Source organism: Carcharhinus amblyrhynchos, chromosome 2 (genome assembly GCF_965287045.1).
Source record: "Carcharhinus amblyrhynchos chromosome 2, sCarAmb.v2.hapA, whole genome shotgun sequence".
Classification (NCBI taxonomy): Eukaryota; Metazoa; Chordata; class Chondrichthyes; order Carcharhiniformes; family Carcharhinidae; genus Carcharhinus; species Carcharhinus amblyrhynchos.
In genome coordinates, this window is record NC_137325.1 from 115,633,770 (window position 1) to 115,653,288 (window position 19,519).

General features: G+C 43.6%; 1 protein-coding gene across 5 annotated transcripts in view; it reads right to left on the reverse strand.

Annotated features, from left to right (window-relative positions):
- Nucleotides 1-19,519, reverse strand: part of LOC145357916 (protein nucleotidyltransferase YdiU-like) — a 79,372-nt gene that overhangs the window by 35,879 nt on the left and 23,974 nt on the right. For all 5 annotated transcript variants that reach the window (XM_080211505.1, XM_080211514.1, XM_080211488.1 and 2 more), the window contains 5 exons: nt 13,772-13,836; nt 13,019-13,075; nt 12,844-12,942; nt 7,738-7,805; nt 7,535-7,622 (listed from right to left, as the gene is read on the reverse strand). In XM_080211505.1, the coding sequence (XP_080067631.1) occupies nt 7,535-7,622; nt 7,738-7,805; nt 12,844-12,942; nt 13,019-13,075; nt 13,772-13,836 (377 nt within the window). The remainder of the gene's footprint in view (nt 1-7,534; nt 7,623-7,737; nt 7,806-12,843; nt 12,943-13,018; nt 13,076-13,771; nt 13,837-19,519) is intronic.

Below are 19,519 nucleotides of genomic sequence, written 5' to 3' on the forward strand. Positions count from 1 at the left end.
TCTTGGGTTCATGTCGCACTATCTGTAACCCCCGTGACTTGCCTGGGTTTGCAAAACCTCACTTACTGTACTGTCTGGAGACAATACACATCTCTTTAAACTGTGATCAGTGCTCCTTCCACTCACATTATCAGCCACTTCAGGTCTTGAACAGCAGGTTAGGTGTAAGGATTCGCATTCTAATCAGTAACCTCTAAACTGTCTGTGCTTTATATGCTCTGTCTGAGGCCAGAACTCTCCATTCACCTGACGAAGGGGCTAACCCCGAAAGCTTGTGAGTACATTACCAAATAAATAGGTTGGACTAAAACCTGGTGTTGTCAGACTTTTCACTGTGTTTACGCCAGTCCAACACCGGCATACCCACATCAGCGCTATACTGCCAGCCTCTCCAGTGGGAATGGGACCCGCCTGATTTTTTGGGTGAATCACACCACTGCACTCTGTGCAGTGCAGAGTATGGGAGATTCATTTTGAAACTCCCACCGAAAAAGTTTTTACGCCAATGTGACACTTAGAATTCTTTTAGGAGAATCGCTCCCAATATGTCTAGATGAGGTGTGAAAGGCAGAATGTCAACTGTCTGAATGCAAAATAAATGGATTCGGAAAGAAATTAAAACAAACCGAATCAAAAAAAAACTACACAAAGTGGGAGCGGAGGTTATGATCTAAACAGAGAAACATAGAATAGTACAGCACAGGATAGGCCCTTCGGCCCACAATGTTGTGCCGAGCTATGTCCGAACCCAAGATCAAGTTATCCACTCCCTATCATTCTGGTGTGTTCCATGTGCCTATCCAGTAACTGCTTGAAAGTTCTAAAGTGTCTGACTCCAGTATCATAACAGACTGTGCATTCCACACTCCAATCTACCTCGGACATCTCTCCTATATCTCCCAACATGAACCTTATAGTTATGCCCCCTAGTAACAGCTACATCCACCTGAGGAAATAGTGTCTGACGTCCACTCTATCTATCCCCCTCATCTTCTTATAAACCTCTATTAAGTCACCTCTCAGCCTCCTCCGTTCAAAAGAGAAAAGCCCCAGCTCCTTCAATCTTTCCTCATAAGAACTACCCTCCAAACCAGCAGCATCCTGGTAAATCTCCTCTGCACTCTCTCCAATGCTTCCACATCCTTCTAATAGCGAGGTGACCAGAACTGTACACAATATTCCAAATGTGGTCTCACCAAGGTCCTGTATAGTTGCAGCATAACCCCATGAGTCTTAAACTCAAACCTTGTGCAAACCTGAACCCAACGTTGAGGCCTTCGGTCAAAGGATGAAAGGCTTATGTTGGACTTCACTGGAACATTGTAGCAGGCCAAAGACAGAAATGTCAAGAGTTACAGCAAGGTAGAGAAGTTACACAATGAGATCAGGAAGCTGTGGGTCATGCATTTTCTGTTTTAGTGTGTTCCTAAATTGGCTTAGAATAATCTGTTTAAAGATAATTTTTTTACTGATGTATAGATTATTGAGACTTTTACTTTGAATCAATGTATGTAATGTGACACTATGAGATTTTCACAGTAACTTCATTGCAGTGTTAATGTAAGCCTATTGTGACACTAATAAATAAACTTAAACTTTAAACTTTTGATTCAGAAGCAGTACAATGAGTCGGTGTGAGTGCTTGATCCTGGACCAGTAGACGGGCGCCGCAACAGCTCGGTGACTAGCATTGCTAGCTGTGCAGATACATGGATTTGGGCCTGTGTCTGTGGGAGTTTGCGCATTCTCCCTGTGGTTGCGTGGGTTTCCTCCGGGCGCTCCGGTTTCCTCCCACACCCCAAAGATGTGCTCTTAGGCAGATTGGTTTTACCAAATTGACACTATTCTCCCCTGAATCTGGCTAAGTTCAGGGTTCCATTCGTAGACATGCAAGGTAGAATAGGTGTAGGGTGATGCGGCGGCGCGGGCTCGTTGGGCCGAAGGGCCTGTTTCCCGTGCTGGGTTATTCTTTGTTCTTTTGTCCTTTGAAAATTTCTGCATTATTTAAGATATCTGTGCAAACTAAAATTACTTCTAAGAGCATTTGAAAATAACTTTTAAGAGTTTGCATCAAATTCAAACAAATCAATTGCAATTTCCTTTGATAATAAGGAATATTGGTCCATCACGCCTGGCAACCCTTGACCTGGAATAATACCAAGAGGACAGAAGTTAACATTTGAAAGCTGCATGGCTGACAGACACAAAGGAGAGCTGAAGGCAGAAGGTGATCAGCACACAAATGCAAGAGCTCTTGGAGGCACTGTGCGAGCAACCTAAAAAGATCTAAAAACTGGAAGAGTTGGATGTTTTATCATAAGTGGCCAAACATGAATTAGCGTGGTTTTGTTTGGTCAGAGCTACACCATCAGGATTGTTGTGGCCGAAGGGAGAGATGGTTCATAGAAGAGAGCCTTGTTAGTGATAATTGTACCTACAAAAGCTGTTGTCAGATAGGAATCCTGACCTACCCTACCTGAATAAAGAACAGCATATTGTGGAACTTTGTAGCTACGTAGTGCCACATGTCTGTGGGGAGTGATGTAAATACTTCTGGTTGTATCAGATGTGTCTTTGATGTATTCCTTTTTAAAGTATAATTTATCTTTGTATTTGTAGTATTATTTGCTGTGTCAATTCAGGTTTAATTTATATTGGCTCAATTTTGTGTTAAAGTAAATTACAAAAAGTGAAACCTTGTTGGTAATTTCTTCATTTGGAGATCATTTAATTATTTTGGTTGATAAATCCACCATGGAGATTGTAACAATAATGCAAAGTTTTCATGCGAAATTCAGTGGCTGCAAAATTCAGCAATGTAGTGGATGTAATTTCGGTGCTTTAAGGGCAGATTTAGTTCCAAAAATACTTACCTACACAATTAAGGAGCAGTTTGCACTGGATGCCATTGGGAAGTCAGCCGCTGAGCATTAGGAGCCTCTGTCAGGTGTAGGCAGATTGTGACGTTAGCTCACATACAATGCTGATTTGACACCGGCACTGTTCGTTCTAATGAAGAACCAAATAACTTGAAACATTAACTCTGCTTGTTCTCCTTACAGATGATACCAGACCTGCTGGTCTTTACACCAGCACATCCTCTGCACTGCCATTTTCGACCTCACTGTTCCAGCAAATACCCTTTCTTAAAAATGCACAGCTAAATAGAAGAGGGGGATGAGTTTCATGGAAAGTCCTCATCGTTCTGAGGGAAGTAGGGAGGGCAAAATGGACCTCAAGGCATTGGTTGAGCAGCAGCTGATGCCTTCAGGGCATCAGCGTGCTTTCAATGGGAACAGTCTCACCTCCGGCCCTCTGCCAATGGCACAGATAGCTTCAAGATTTTGTCTTCCAACCAGAAGATGTCTGAAATCTGGAACGAACCTTATATCTTCTACCAATCACCTTAAATCTATGCCCTCAATATTGATTCCCTCAGCTGGGGGAAACATGCCTTTCCTGTCTAGGTCCCTCATAATTTTATACATCTCAGTTAGGTCAATGTTATGTATTTGTATCCATTTCTGTTGGCTCACTGGAGCTCTGCTGTATTATTGTATGAACCCGAAATTATGTAACAGATTTAGCGTGGGAAAGCAGACAAAAAGAAGCAGCCATAGAAGAGATCACACACTTAAGTCTGTCCTGCATATCATGTCTCCAAATAATGGTTGGCGCAACATCGAGGGCCGAAGGGCCTGTACTGCACTGTAATGTTCTATGCAACACAAACTGGTGACAAGGACTATGGCATGCGCTTGTTAGCCACCTGGCAAGAAGAAATTAACCAAATAAAAAAGAACATTTTCTCACATGCTATAGAGACTCAAGGCTAAGTGGACATGAGCAAACAATGCAAGCCGATTATAGAGCTGGCTGTGATAAATTGAGGCTGAAGCTCGATTGGGTACCTGCTCAAGTGAAAAAATGGTGGGAGTTTTCAGCATCATGGGTCCTTTTGATGAAAATTGGGAGCAATGGAGCTTGTATACTGAGCACTTTGATTATTTTGCACAGGCAAACAAAATAGCTGAAGATATTATGGTGCTTACTTTCTTGCGCATGATGGAGGAAAATTTTTAATCACTCAGTTTAGTGCAACCTGACAAACCGAGCACTAGAACTTACAGACGGTAGACATTCTGCGTGCAAATAGCACTTTAGATTTCATAAAAGAAACCAAGTGGAGGGTGAGTCAATTGCATAGTTTATGGCAGTACTTAAAAGACTTGCAGAATATCGGAAGTTTGGAGATGTGCTGAATGACACTAGTCATGACAGAATGGCACGAGTCATGACCAGTCATGACATAATTGTTTGTAGTCTATGCAATGAAGTGGCACAAAAATGTGGGTTAACTGAAATTATCCAGCGCTTTTGAGTTGTAAATGGCTGGCCAATATTCAACTAGGGCTGAAGTCAACATGATGGCAAATGGAGAATCAGGCCTTAAAAATGTTAAAGAAACATACGGTTGTTTTCAAAGAGGAATTAGGGAGCATGAAAGACAGTACAGTTAAAAGACAAAGGCCAAGCTAAGTGCTTGAAGGCAAGGTCTGTCCTGTATGCTACTGGGCTGAAGGTGGAGGCTGACTTGTAGAGATTGTTGAAAACTGGAATTCTGGAACCTGTCAATATCAGTGAATGAGTCATGCATATTGTTCTGGCCATCAAGAAAGATGGGTCTGTAAAGATTTATAGAGACTTCTAGGTTACCATAAATCCAATGTTATGTGCTGAACAGTACCCATTAACTTGCATTGAAGGCCTGTTTGCAGGATTGGCTGGAGGCCAAAAGTTTAGCAAAGTTGACCAGAGCCAGTCCCATCTTGCAGATGCATGTGGACAAGAAGTCACAGGAATCTGTGATGATTGTGACACACATAGACTTATCAAATTGCCATTTGATATCACATTTGCTCTGCACTGTTTCAAAGGGCAATGGGTGAGATCCTGAGTAGAATGAGTGAAGCATGGTGCTATCTGGATGTCATTCTAATCACTGGAAAAGATGAAGAAGAACACCTTCAAAATTTGGATGCTGCACTCCAGCGAATGGAAGACTATGATCTGAAGTCCATAAGGACAATTCTTGTCGAGAATTTTGGGACACATGATTGATGCTGCTGGCCCTTACAAATCTCCTTCCAAGGTTAAGGCCATTACAGAGGTGTCTGCATCTCAGAATATTGTTCCTAGGATTGTTGAATTATTATGGAAGATTTGTCCCAAACTTAGCAACAATTCTGAAAACATTACATAATCTTTTAGGCAAGAACAAGACATGGAAGTAATCAGATCAATGCAATAATGCCTTCACGCAAGCCAAAGAAGCCATTTAAGTCTGAAGCTTTTACACACTTTAATCCTACTTTATCCATACACTTTGCTTTGATACACCCCCTTATGGTGTAGGACAGGTGTAGGAGAGATGCCATCCAATGAAGAAAAATCCATTCCTTTTGTTTCTCGAACTTTGAGCAAAGCTGAAACTATGCCCAGATTGAATGGGAAGCATTCAGATCATTTTTGGAGAAAAGAAATTCCATCAGTTCCTGTATGGGAGGGAGTTTACATCATCACTAGAATGCAAAGGTGGGCATTGCTTATCTGCACATACTTACACCATTAAGTACCAACAGTCAAGTCTATATTTTAACGCAGATTGCCACTACCAGGCAGTTAATCAGACTGCTTTAAGGGGTATAGCTTCCACTTTGAACAAGTATCACACAGCTGTCACATATAGGCAAATGGGAAAATACTCTTGGAATGATCCTGTGCTCTTAGAAATGATGGATATGATTTTATGAGGAAAGATTTCAGAACAGCTAATCTGAAACCTTACTACTCCAAAAGAATGGAGCTGTCAGTATAGTCGGAATGTCTTCTATAGAGGCTCAGAGTGAACATTCCACCTCCATTAAGGAAATGGACGTTAGAGAAGCTACATGAGGGCCATTGTGAAGTCGTACGCATGTTAAGGAAATAGCAAGAAGTTATTTCTGGTGTCCTGGAATGGATGAGGAGATTGAAGAAAAAGCTAGAACTTTTTTTGTGCAAAGATAAGAAAGCTGCCACTCTTAGCATCACTGCATCCACTGAAATAACCTGAAAAGGTTTGACAATGTATACCTGTGTATTTTGCAGGACCTTTCGAAGGATATTTATTCTTAGCAAAGAACGACGCACATATCCCTTTCGAAGGATATATATTCTTAGCAAAGGTTGATGCACATATTAAATGGCTAGTGGTCACTGTGAAGACATCTATCTCATCTGAGAAATCTATTGAAAAACTAGCAGTATTTAGTCGCTTTGGATTTCCAGAACTGCTGGTAAGCGACAACAGACCTCAATTTGTCTCACAGGAATTTGAGAACTTCCTACAAGAAAACAGTATTCGACAGATTATTTCCATACTGTATAACTCTACCGAGGCCAATATTCCTTCACCAAAATTAGATTTATTTATAATAGCTAGTAATACTCAGACAGGTACTTCCCAGTAGAGTACATACCCTGAGTGCCGGTAACCAAGACACTCCAAATTATATATCTCTGCAGGGTTCCCAGATTTGACAGCATTAACTGCCTCAGTCAGGGAACTTGTATCCTAACAGGTCCACCTCATGGACCTCGTTAAAGTCATTACATTCCTCCTTCTCTAGGGCTGAGGAACCTCGGTCGGTCGTTCGCCTTGCGAGCCTCAATGCCAGGCCAAGTTTCTCCATCTCTGTGTTGGAAGTAGGTGGGGTTTACCGGACCAGAGCTCGCCTCTTTCATCCCACACGTCGAGGCATGGTTTCACTCTCTTCACCGAACAGAAAGAGGGTTAACGTGGCTAAATCCACTGTTTCTATTTCAGATTCCAAGGTTCCAATGACCGGACAGCAGGAGCTGCCGGGTCCCAGAATTTCTGCCATGGCTCCCAATGCGCTGGGTATAGATTGTTCCAGCACATCATGGGGCTTAACAACTTTTAAATGGTCCAGATGTTTATGTTGAATGGTCTCCCCCACCCAGACTTCGTAGGAAACCTTGAGTTGACCATGCCTTGTAATCACATGGGGCAATTCCCACAATTCTTTAATAACACCCTGTAGCCCATCTTTAAGTATCTCTCCTGGTGTTGGTAATTGCATGGAAGTTGTCCTATAATTGAAGATGAATCTGGACAGTTTGGTATTCAAGGAGGCTATGGACTGTTTCTTTACGTGGTGGAGGTCTCACTTACCGCTGGTCAAATGTCAACAACAATGGGAAGAGACCCCTAGTTGGTCAGTTAAATAGTTCAACTGGCCGCTGAATGGTAGGACTGTCCTCCAACATTCCCATTGAGCATAGGGGCACTCCACCACGTCTGCTCTTGTCATTTTACATATCCACCCAGATTTCCCAGCCTGGGCAAGATAGACGCGGCATTGCCTATGATATCCACATCCCTTGAAAGCATTTATACTCAACAGCAGAGACAAGAGTGATTCAATGTTACCTTCAAATCCAAAATGACATAAAAAACTAGTAAGATTACCTTAATAATTCAGTCTCTCCAGAATGTGCCAAAATTTCCAGTGACCCAAAGCGAAACCATGATTTTGCTACACGAAGAACTATTGCACCTTGAAGAACACAATAAAGGGAAGGAATATCACATTGTGTAACACATTTTAATGCTAAACTCTTTTCAATTCTCTGTAATTAATAGGGATTATGGTAAACTGTTAACATACATACCTCTTTCATTCTTCACATTTCCATTGTAGAACTGATCCCTCTTCACATCATCATTACTTACAACTAGACTGTAGAGAAGCGTTAACATCATTAAAGTAAATACAAGATTATCTTAATAATAGATGACCAGACTTAAGAAAACACCAAAACCATCAAAATCACCGAAAGAAAAAAATAACTGAACAATATTACTGGCCACGGTAAAAAAAATGAACTGGTAGTGTATCTTACATTAGTAAAAATATATTGCATATTTCAATTTTCAAATATTGTAACAATCTTTCAAGCTGCTGAAAATGAAGTCACAGGTGGACAGGGTGGTGAAGGGGGCATTCAGCATGCTTGGTTTCATTGGTCAGAACACTGAATACAGGAGTTAGGGCGTCTTGTTGAAGTTGTACAAGACATTGGTGAGGCCACACTTGAATACTGTGTACCGTTCTGGTCACCCTATTGTAGAAACAATATTATTAACTAGAAAGAGTGCAGAAGAAATTTACTAGGATGTTACTGGGACTTGATGATTTGAGTTATAAGGACAGGCTGGATAGACTGGGATTTTTTCTCTGGAGCGTAGAAGGCTGAGAGGTGATCTTATAGAGGTCTGTAAAATAACGAGGGACGTAGACCAGCTAGATAGTCAATATCTTTTCTCAAAGTTGGGAAGTCTAAAACTATCCTAGAGGATATTGGTTTAAGGTGAGAGGGGAGATGAGGGGGGATCTTATTGAGACGTATAAGATGATGAAGGGGATGGATCGGGTAGAGGTGGAGAGGTTCTTCCCGCTCAGAAAGGACAGCAGGACTAGAGGGCACAGCCTCAAGGGGGGCGCAGTTTAGAACGGAGTTGAGGAGGAACTTCTTCACTCAAAAGGTGGTGAATCTCTGGAATTCTCTGCCCGTTGAAGTGGTGGAGGCTACCTCACTAAATATATTTAAGACGCGGGTAGATAGGTTTTTGGTAGGCAAGGGGATTAAGGGTTGTGGGGAGAAAGCGGGAAAGTGGAACTGAGCCACTTCAGATCAGCCATGATCTTATTGAATGGCGGGGCAGGCTCGAGGGGCTAGATGGCCTACTCCTGTTCCTATTTCTTATTTTTTAACGGTTCTGATGAAGCTCAGGGTCATGTTTGCAGACTCAACAGAGTTGTATAATTAAACAACTAACCAAGATGCATTTGCTATGATTGACCACATAAGCCTCTTTGAAGATTTCTCCATTGTATTTCAGCTGAATTAGACTACATCTATTTGTATACAACAGTCAGAATATCACTTGCAATGGCTTCTCTTTCTGAAACTGTTACCTCTAGTATCCCCCAAGGATTTTTTGTTCGTCCCCTCCTATTTCTCATCTTTCCAGCAATATCATGTGAAAACACAGTCTTAGTTTACACAAATGCTGATGACGTCCAACTTTACCTTATCACCATCTCTCTCGATTCCACCACTGTTGCTAAATTATCAGACTACTTCTCCAACAACCAGTACTTTGTGAGCAGAAATTCCTCCAATTAAATACTGGGACCCAAAGCCATTGTTTTCAGTTTCCGCCAAGAAAATTAATTCCTCAGCTAGCTATTCCAGCCCTCTTCCCAGGAAGGAGGCTGAACCAGGCTATTTGCGATGCTGGTGTTATACTTAACCGACAATGAGCTTCCAATCATGGTACGTGGAAAGACAGACAGTAACATCAGAGAGATACCAAACAGCATCTCTACGATAGAGGGCTGTTTGCCAAACAAACGGCAACCAACAGTCCAAAGATTAGGGTTAGGTTGATTGGCCATGCTAAATTCACCCTAGTTTCAGGGAGATTAGCAGGGTAAATATATGAGGTTACGAGGATAGGGTGGGATTGTTGTCAGTACAGGCTCAATGGGCCGAATGGCCTCCTCCTGTACAATAGGGATTCTATGATTCTAGAGCAAGTGAGAGGAGTAGTGAAATTGAGATGCTCAATGTCAGTGCCAGTTCCCAGTATCAGCAGGAGTGACCACCTCGCAATCCTTGTTGGATATGAAGTCCTGTATTCACACTGAGGATATACACCATCATGTTGTGTGACACTACCACCATGATAAATGGGCTGATTTTGAACAGATCTAGCAACTCAAGACTGGGCAACCGTAAGGAGCTGTGAGCCATCAACAACAGCAGAATTGTGCTCAACCACAAATTGTAACCTCATATCCCCTACTCTACCATTATTACCAAGCCAGAGGATCAACCTTGGTTCAACAAGAGTGCAGGAGAGCATGCTAGGAGCAGCACCCAGGCATGCTCAAAAATGAGTTGAACTGAAGCTCCAACACAGTACTACTTGTGAGCTAAACAGCATAAGCAGCAAGCAATAAACAGAGCAAAGTGATTCCGCAAGCAACAGACCATATTTAAGCTTTGCAGTCCTGGATGGACTGATGCATCCAGTTGTGAACGGTGAAAGGCAATTAAATAACTCACTGGAGGCGGAGGCTCCACAAATATCTCCTCCTCAATTGTGGGGGAGTCCAGCGCATCAGTGCAAAGGATGAGGCTGAAGCATTTGCAACAATCTTTAACCTGAAATGTTGAGTGGATGATCCATCTCAACCTCCTCCAGAGGTACCCAACATCAGATGCCAATCTTCAGCCAATTCAATTAACTTCACGTGCGATCAAGAACTGGTTAAGGTTAAATTTCACGGGATCCAGAATGAGGTAGCTAAATGGATATAAAATTGGCTTGGTGACAGGTGGTTATAGAGAGTTGTTTTTCAAACTGGAAACCTGTGACCAGCGGTGTGCCTCAGGGATCGGTGCTGGGTCTACTGTTATTTATATTAATGGTTTGGATGAGAATATAGGAGGCATGGTTAGTAAGTTTGCAGATAACACCAAGATTGGTGGCATAGTGGACAGTGAAGAAGATTATCTCAGATTGTAACGGGATCTTGATCAATTGGGCCAGTGGGCTGATGAGTGGCAGATAGCGTTTAACTTAGATTAATGCGAAGTGATGCATTTTGGTGGATTGAACCAGGGCAGGACTTACTCAGTTAATAGTAGGGCATTGGGGAAAGTTACAGAACAAAGAGATTTAGGGATACAGGTACATAGCTCCTTGAAAATGAATTCACAGGTGGACAGGGTGGTGAAGGGGGCATTCAGCATGCTTGGTTTCATTGGTCAGAGCACTGAATACAGGAGTTGGGACATCTTGTTGAAGTTGTACAAGACATTGGTGAGGCCACACTTGAATACTGTGTACAGTTCTGGTCACCCTATTGTAGAAACAATATTATTAACTAGAAAGAGTGCGGAAGAAATTTACTAGGATGTTTCCAGGACTTGATGATTTGAGTTGTAAGGACAGGCTGGATAGACTGGGACTTTTTCTCTGGAGCGTAGAAGGCTGAGAGGTGATCTTAAGAGGTCTATAAAATAATGAGGGACATAGACCAGCGAGATAGTCAATATCTTTTCTCAAAGTTGGGAAGTCTAAAACTATCCTAGAGGATATTGGTTTAAGGTGAGAGGGGAGAGATACAAAAGAGTACAGAGAGGCAGTTCTTTTCACACAGAGATGGACTGCAGGATCTCACAAAGGCATCTGACACAGCACCTTCCAAACCCATGACCACAATCATCTAGAAGGGCAAGGGCAGCAAACACATGGGAACATCACCACCTGGAATTTTCCCTCCAAGCCACCCACCATTGTGACTTGCTGGGTTAAAATCTTGGAACTCTCTCCCCAACAGCACTATGGGTGCACCTACATCACATGGACTACAACAGTTCAATAATCAGATCATCACCATCTTCTCAAAGGATGTTACTGGTTAGGCAATAAATGTTGGCCTAACCAGTAACATCCAGTTCCAATGAATGAATAACACAAAACAAGGTAAAAGGCAAATTAAAATCATGCAGAAGAGCAGAACTTTGTCAAAGATGGACAATCCTGAAAGAAAAGTGAGTGAATAAAACACTACAACAAAGCCGAAATACTGCTGGAAATTTTAATGAGAACAGAAAATGCTTAAAAACACTCAGCAAGTCAGGCAGTAGCCACGAAGAAAAGAGTTACAGTTTCAAGTCCTGGTCATAGATTCATAGAGACATTCAGCATGGAAATAGGGCCTTTGGCCCAACTCGTCCATGCCTATCAGTTTCCTAAACTGAACTAGTTCCATTTGCTTGTGTTTGGTCCGTAACCCTCTAAACCTTTCCCATCCATGTACCTATCCAAACGTATTTTAAATGTTGTCATTGTACCTGTCTCTACCACCTCCTCTGGCAACTCATTTCATATATACACGAGCCTCTGTTTGAAAAGATTGTCCCACAGATCCCTTTTAAATCTTTCCTCTCTCACCTTAAATCTATGTCATCTAGCTTTTGACTCCTCTATCATGGGGAAAGACCTTGGCTGGTCACCTTATCTATGTTGCTCTTGATTTTATAAACCTCTGTAAGGTCACCCCTCATCCTCCTACGTCTCAGGGAAAAAGTCCCAGCCTATACAGCCTCTCCTTATAATTCAAATTTTTCAGTTCCGGTGACAACCTTATAAATCTTTTTTGCACCATTTCCGGTTTAATAAAATCTTTCCCATAGCACGGTGAGCAGAATTGAATGCAGTACTCCAAATGTGGCCTTACTAATGTCTTGTACAGTTGTAAAATAACGTCCCAACTCCTGTACTCAGTACTCTGACCAACAAAGGCTTTTTCACCACCCTGTCTACCTGTGACAAAGAACTATGTACCTAGGTCTCTCTCTGTTCGCCAACACTCTCCAGGGCCATAACATTAACTGTGTAAGTCCTGCCATGGTTTGTCTTACCAAAATACAACACCTCCCATTTATTTCAATTAAAAGCAATCTGCCATTCCTTAGCCCACTGGCTCAGTTGATCAAGATCCCATTGTGGTTTTAGATAACCTTTTTCATTGTCCAGTACACCACCAATTTTGGTGTCATCTGCAAACTTATTTACCATGCCTCCTGTACTCTCAGCCAAATCGTTTATATAAATGAAGACAACAAATGTCAATGACCTTTCATTAAAATTAGATGATGTTAGAAACTATAACAGTTACTTAGTATTAGAATATTTACCTGGCTGCTCTGGTGGTAGGGATCCCCAGATAATTCAGGGCCTCGCTACAAAGAAATTCTCTCACAGATGAGCGGAGAACTGCACGGCCATCACCATCTCTGTCAAACAGAAATCCTATAAAGAAGCAGTACTTACGCAAAATAATATTTGTTGAATGACAATGTATTAAATTACCGGGAATAGGGCGTCTTCCCAGAGCCTTTCAGCTGAAGCTCCCATCTCGCACCATGTCTGTAGAAAGATGGACGAGTTAATTTACGAGAAATTAACAGATTTCTGATGATTTCATCTCCAAACATTTTTAAAAGCTGCCCTTGATTTCTTTAAGTGAAGTGGTATTATTTACTTTAGTATAGATCTCCAGAGATTGTTGGATATCTTTTTTATAGACATCAAATATATGAAGCACAGAGATTCACACTGTGACCTTATAACAGATATTGCAGTTGGTAAAACACCATCATTAAATTTTAAATTCTCTATCATGTAAATGCTTCACACTTTTTAGAACACAACATTATGTCTTTACATTTTTTTTCAGCATTCCCCGAGTATAGCAATGGCTCTTGCTATGATGCAATCTGTAGACTTTTGGTTGAAACTCAAATGAATGATTGAATATTCTTGTATATTCTTTTTATGAGTAATTAGAAGTATGTGCCTTGACTGATTTTTTTCCATTCCTAAAACTGAGGTTGTTAAAGCTTTACTGCTGTTCAGCTGATATCAACTAACTAAGCAACAACCAGAGTTCTAACCTGGACTTCTCTGGCCAGTGTAGTTCAGGACCATAAAGACTGGATTTATGCATTCTGCCTTCAGTAATGTCTGCTTTGCTCACTTCCTAACTTCCTCTACCATATTTATGTTAAACAAGTTATATTCATTTCATTTAGCTCAAACTGTTTTTAAAAATTGTTATTTTACCTGTTAACATAAGCTCCAAGCAAATGGGCTCTTCCGTCACCCAGCTGGCCAACCCAGACTCCAAACTGTGTGAAAAGAAATAGAAAAAAGTTAAGTTTCTCGCATTTTGTGAACTCACCATTCCAAAAAGTATTTGAAGTCAATTTTAAAAGGACAACAATTATTAACTCTTTTTTCTATACTTCGGATCAGTCACTTTCCTTGTTCATTCTTTTGTCACCCAAACCCCGCACTCCAGGTCCCACAGCACCTCCCCTCCCCTTCCCCCCACCCCCGGCCCCATAGCAGCTCTGCTCCCCAGGCCCACAGCACCTTCCTTCTCTTCATCCCCTCCCATGAAATCCTCTCTCTCTCCTCAGCACTTAGTACTGCCGTTGATCACTCTCATCCAATTAGTAACTGTTTCTCTCCAATATTTGCTATGTGAATCTATCAGCAGCAAACAGAAGAGAATAATGGCCTATGATTGAAGGAGCAGCCCTTGCAGAATCTTTAATTTCACTTACATAAGAACATAAGAACATAAGAAATAGGAGCAGGAGTAGGCCATCTAGTCCTTCGAGCCTGCCCCGCCATTCAATAAGATCATGGCTGATCTGTTGTGGCTCAGTTCCACTTTCCCGCCCTCTCCCCATAACCCTTAATCCCCTCTCTTATCAAGAACCCATCAACCCGCTTCTTAAAAATATTTAGCGAGGCAGCCTCCACCACTTCAACGGGCAGAGAATTCCAGAGATTCACCACCCTTTGAGTGAAGAAGTTCCTCCTCAACTCCGTTCTAAACCGCCTCCCCTTTATCTTGAGGCTGTGCCCCCTAGTCCTACTGTCTTTTTTGAGCAGGAAGAGTCTCTCCACCTCTATCCTATCCATCCCATTCATCATCTTATACGTCTCAATGAGATCTCCCCTCATTCTTCTAAACTCTAACGAGTACAAGCCTAGTTTATTCAGCCTCTCCTCATAGCTCAATCCCCTCAACTCCAGTATCAGCCTAGTAAACCTCCTCTGCACTCCCTCCAGGGCCAAAATATCCTTGCGCAGGTGCGGCGCCCAAAACTGCACACAGTACTCCAGCTGCGGCCTCACCAATGCCCTATACAGCTGCAGCAAGACCTCCCTACTTTTATATTCAATCCCCCTCGCTATGAAGGCCAGCATCCCATTCGCCTTCCTGACCACCTGCTGCACCTGCAAGCTGGGTTTTTGCGACTCATGCACAAGGACCCCGAGGTCCCTCTGCACCGTCGCCTGCTGCAGTTTTTCGCCACGTAAGTAATAGTCCTTCCTACCAAAGTGGACCACCTCACACTTGCCAACATTAAATTCCATTTGCCATTTCCTGGCCCATTCGCCCAGCCTATCTAGATCCTTCTGCAGACTCTCCACACCCTCTGCACAATTTGCCTTTCCCCCAATCTTGGTGTCATCAGCAAATTTCGACACCCTGCACTCGGTTCCCTCCTCCAGATCATCTATATAAATGGTAAATAGCTGAGGCCCCAGCACCGACCCCTGGGGCACCCCACTAGTCACCAACCGCCAATCCGAATAGCACCCATTGACCCCCCACTCTCTGCCTCCTATTTGACAACCAATCCTCTATACACGCTAACACCCTACCCCCAACTCCATGTCCCCTGACCTTCTGCAATAACCTCTTGTGAGGTACCTTGTCAAACGCCTTCTGAAAATCCAGAAAGACCACATCCACCAGCTCTCCTCTATCCACTGCCCTAGACACATCCTCATAGAACTCCAGTAAATTTGTCAGACACGACTTCCCTTTAATGAAACCGTGTTGCGTCCGCCCTATCAAGCAATTCCCTTCAAGATGCCTCGCAATTTCCTCCTTAATGACGGATTCTAACATTTTACCTACCACAGACGTTAAACTAACCGGCCTATAATTCCCCGCCTTTTGCCTGGCACCCTTCTTAAACAACGGCGTAACATTAGCCGTTTTCCAATCTTCCGGCACTTCCCCGGAATCCAGCGACGTCTGGAAAATAACCACCAAGGCATCCACTATCACCTCCGCCATTTCTTTCAGAACCCTCGGATGCATTCCATCCGGTCCTGGGGACTTGTCCACAATCAGCCCCTCCAGTCTGTCGAGCACCACCTCTCTAGTAACAGTAATGTCATTAAGACCCTCCATTCCTACCACCTTTCCATCTCTAACACCCGGCAAATTATTCACGTCCTCCTCCGTGAAGACAGAAACAAAAAAGTTATTCAAGACCTTAGCCATATCCCCATCCCCTACCACTAGCTCCCCTTTCTCATCCTCTAAAGGACCAACGTTCACCCTAGCCAGCCTCTTCCTTTTTATATATTTATAAAAACTCTTGCTATCCTTTTTTATATTAAGTGCTAGCCCAGCCTCATAGCTTCTCCTACCCTCCTTTATCAACTTCTTTGTCAATCTTTGTTGACATTTAAACCTTTCCCAATCCTCTTCTCGCCCACTGCTCTTAGCTACTCTAAATTCCTCCGCTTTTAATTTAACACTTTCCTTCACCTCCTTCGTTATCCACGGCTTATTACCTCTCTTCCTACTGTCCTTTTTAACCATCGGAATTTCTGCTACCCATCTGATTGGCATTTTAACAGTGCCTCCAAGGGCCACATAGAATGGCTTCACAGGCCAAAATCTGGCCCTCAGGTTGAACAAGCATGATGTAGCCAATCTTCACCTGTGAACCTGAATGATGATTTCAATAGGGGCTGGACAAAATTAGGCACAACAACTGAACCATTAGTGGCTCACCTGATTGTACATTAGCTCATTCTCAGAGAAAGGTCCAATCAGAACTGGGAGTCATGATTAACTGCTAGTTTTAGCAGATACAATAGCAACATTTAAGAGATACTGACATATACATGAATAGGTAGGGAATAGAGAGAAACGGATTGCGTAGGGACAAAAGGTCTTTAGTTTAGAAAGGCGTTATATGTGTTGGCAAAAGTTTGATAGGCAGGAGGGCCTATTCCTGTGCTGTACTGTTCTCTGTTTTACCGATATTGTATCAGTGATCGAGCCAGGACATTCTGATTTATATGTTCTAATTCCACAGTGATGCCTTTACAGTCTAAGGTTAATTTTGAGTTTGTAGGGAACATGAGTTGGCACATAAGGTGTGTGTGTGTGTGTGTGTGTGTGTGTGTGTGTGTGTGTGTGTGTGTGTGTGTGTGTGTGTGTGTGTGTGTGTGTGTGTGTGAGTGAATCAAAATCAAAAATCCAAATCAAGCGCTAGTTTCGACACCATCATCATCATGTGTCCTGTTCAACCCTTGAAGTCTTGTGGCGATGGGCGAGCGGCGAAGCAGCAGGTGTGGATACACAGGGAGCTGTAATCACGGGCCTGCACGCAGGCGGCTCAGGTCTAATGGTCGTTTTCCGCTGACCGAAGCAGCAGTGGAACTCGGTGTCTACCTGGGCGACTGAGCAGTCCTCTTCAGGAATGCACTGCTCACCTCCGTAGAATGAGGAAGGGGCTAGAAAAGGTGCCCTAAACATTGCCTGCTTCACTACACCCTGGCCAGTTTACCACGGCTGGCGGGGATCCCATCTTGCGGTTGAACAGACAAAATAAAACACAAGATGACACCACTCACCATTGGCACTTGGAACGTGCGCACACTTTTGGACAACTCCACAGCAGACAGACCAGAGAGAAGAACAGCCTTAGTTGCCAGAGAGCTTGCAAGATACAACACTGACATTGCAGCCCTGAGCGAAACTCGTCTTGCCAATGTAGGTCAGTTGACTGAAACGGGAGGTGGATACACCTTTTTCTGGAGCGGTCGCGGCAGCGATGAGTGTTGTGATGCTGGAGTTGGATTCGCCGTCAGGAGTCACCTTGTTCGGAAACCTGATAGTTTACCCAAGGGTGTGAATGACTGGCTTATGACATTACAGCTTCCGCTACAGAAGTCAAGCCATCCTGATCAGCACCTATGCCCCCACAATGAACAACCCGGTCGAGATGAAAGACAAGTTCTATGAAGAACCAGACACCCTACTATCAGCAGTGAGCAGTACCGACAAGCTGATCTTGCTTGGCGATTTCAGTGCAAGAGTAGGGTGTGACTCTGCAATCTGGCAGGGAGTCATTGGGACGCATGGAGTGGGCAAGTGTAACAGTAATGGCCTACTCTTACTGAAGACCTGTGCAGCACACGACTTTCTCATCACCAACATAACCTTCCGTCTGCCTACCCGTAACAAGACCTCCTGGATGCACCCCCGCTCCAAGCATTGGCATCTTATCAACTATGTCACTGTCAGGAGAAAAGACAGGCAGGATGTCAGAGTAACCAAGGCCGCGTGTGGTGCTGACTGCTGGACAGATCACAGGCTCATTGTCTCCAAAATGGGGCTCCGCATCAGAGCCAAGAGGTGACCACAAGGAAGCAAGGTTATGAAAAGAATCAATGCAGCCAAGCTAAAGAACCCCAGCATAGCTTCAGCACTGGCTGAAGACTTAGAAATCAAGCTTGCTGACCTACACCTCACAGGCAGCACTGAGGACGACTGGAAACGCTTCAGGGATGTTATCCATACATCAGCGCTGAAGATGTTCGGGCCCTCCACCTGCAGGCAGCGTGATTGGTTTGATGAGAATGATAAGGAGATACAGGCTCTACTTGTTGAAAAGCACTGTCTTCATCGGGCCTGTCAGAACAACCCATCTTCAGCTGCCAACAAAAATGCTTTTACCAGTGCTCGCAGGACAGTCCAGAATAAACCACACAAAATGCAGGATGCCTAGCTGAGCGCCAAGGCAGATAAATACAGGGACATGCTGACAGAAACGACTTGAAACGGTTCTATGAAGCCCTCAACACTCTCTATGGACCTCAATCTCTCGGGAGTTCCCCTCTCCTGAGTACAGATGGTACAACTCTCATTACGGAGAAGGCTCAGATCCTGCAGAGATGGGCTGAACACTTTGAAGCCGTCCTCAGCCGACTGTCATCTATTAACGATGAGGCAATAGACAGGATTCCCCAGGTTGATATCAACAGCATCATGGATGATCCACCAGTAGTAGCCAAACTCACGAAAGCTGTCAGCCAGCTATCCAGTGGCAAAGCCCCAGGGGCAGATGCCATACCTGCAGAAATCTGTAAAGCCACTGGTCCTGCACTTATCAAGAAGCTCACCAAGTTGTTCCAGTCCTTTTGGAAGCAAGGATCCATTCCTCAGGAACTTAAAGATGCTTCCATCGTACACCTCTACAAGAAGGAGGGCGATCGGCAAGTATGAGTCAACCACCGAAGAATCTCGCTGCTCTCCATCACAGGAAAAACCCTTGCAAGAGTCCTGCTAAATCGTCTGGTCACTCATCTGGAGCTGGGCCTGCTTCCAGAGTCACAGTATGGCTTCCCCATAGGTCATGGAACTACTTACATGATTTTTGCTGCGCGCCAACTTCAGGAGAAGTGTCAGGAGCAGAATCACGAGCTCTACACAACCCTTGTTGACCTCGCAAAAGCCTTCGATACTGTAAGCCGACAAGGCCTGTGGAGGATCGTGTCAAAGTTCGGCTGCCCCCACAAATTCATTCAGATGGTATGCCAATTCCATGACGGCATGATGGCCAGAGTACTGGATGGCAGAGAATCCTCTGAGGCATTCCCAATCACCAATGGGATCAAAACAGGGCTGTGTGCTCGCACCCACACTGTTCAGCATGATGTTTATTGCCATGTTGAATGATGCCTTCCAGGACAGTGCTGCTG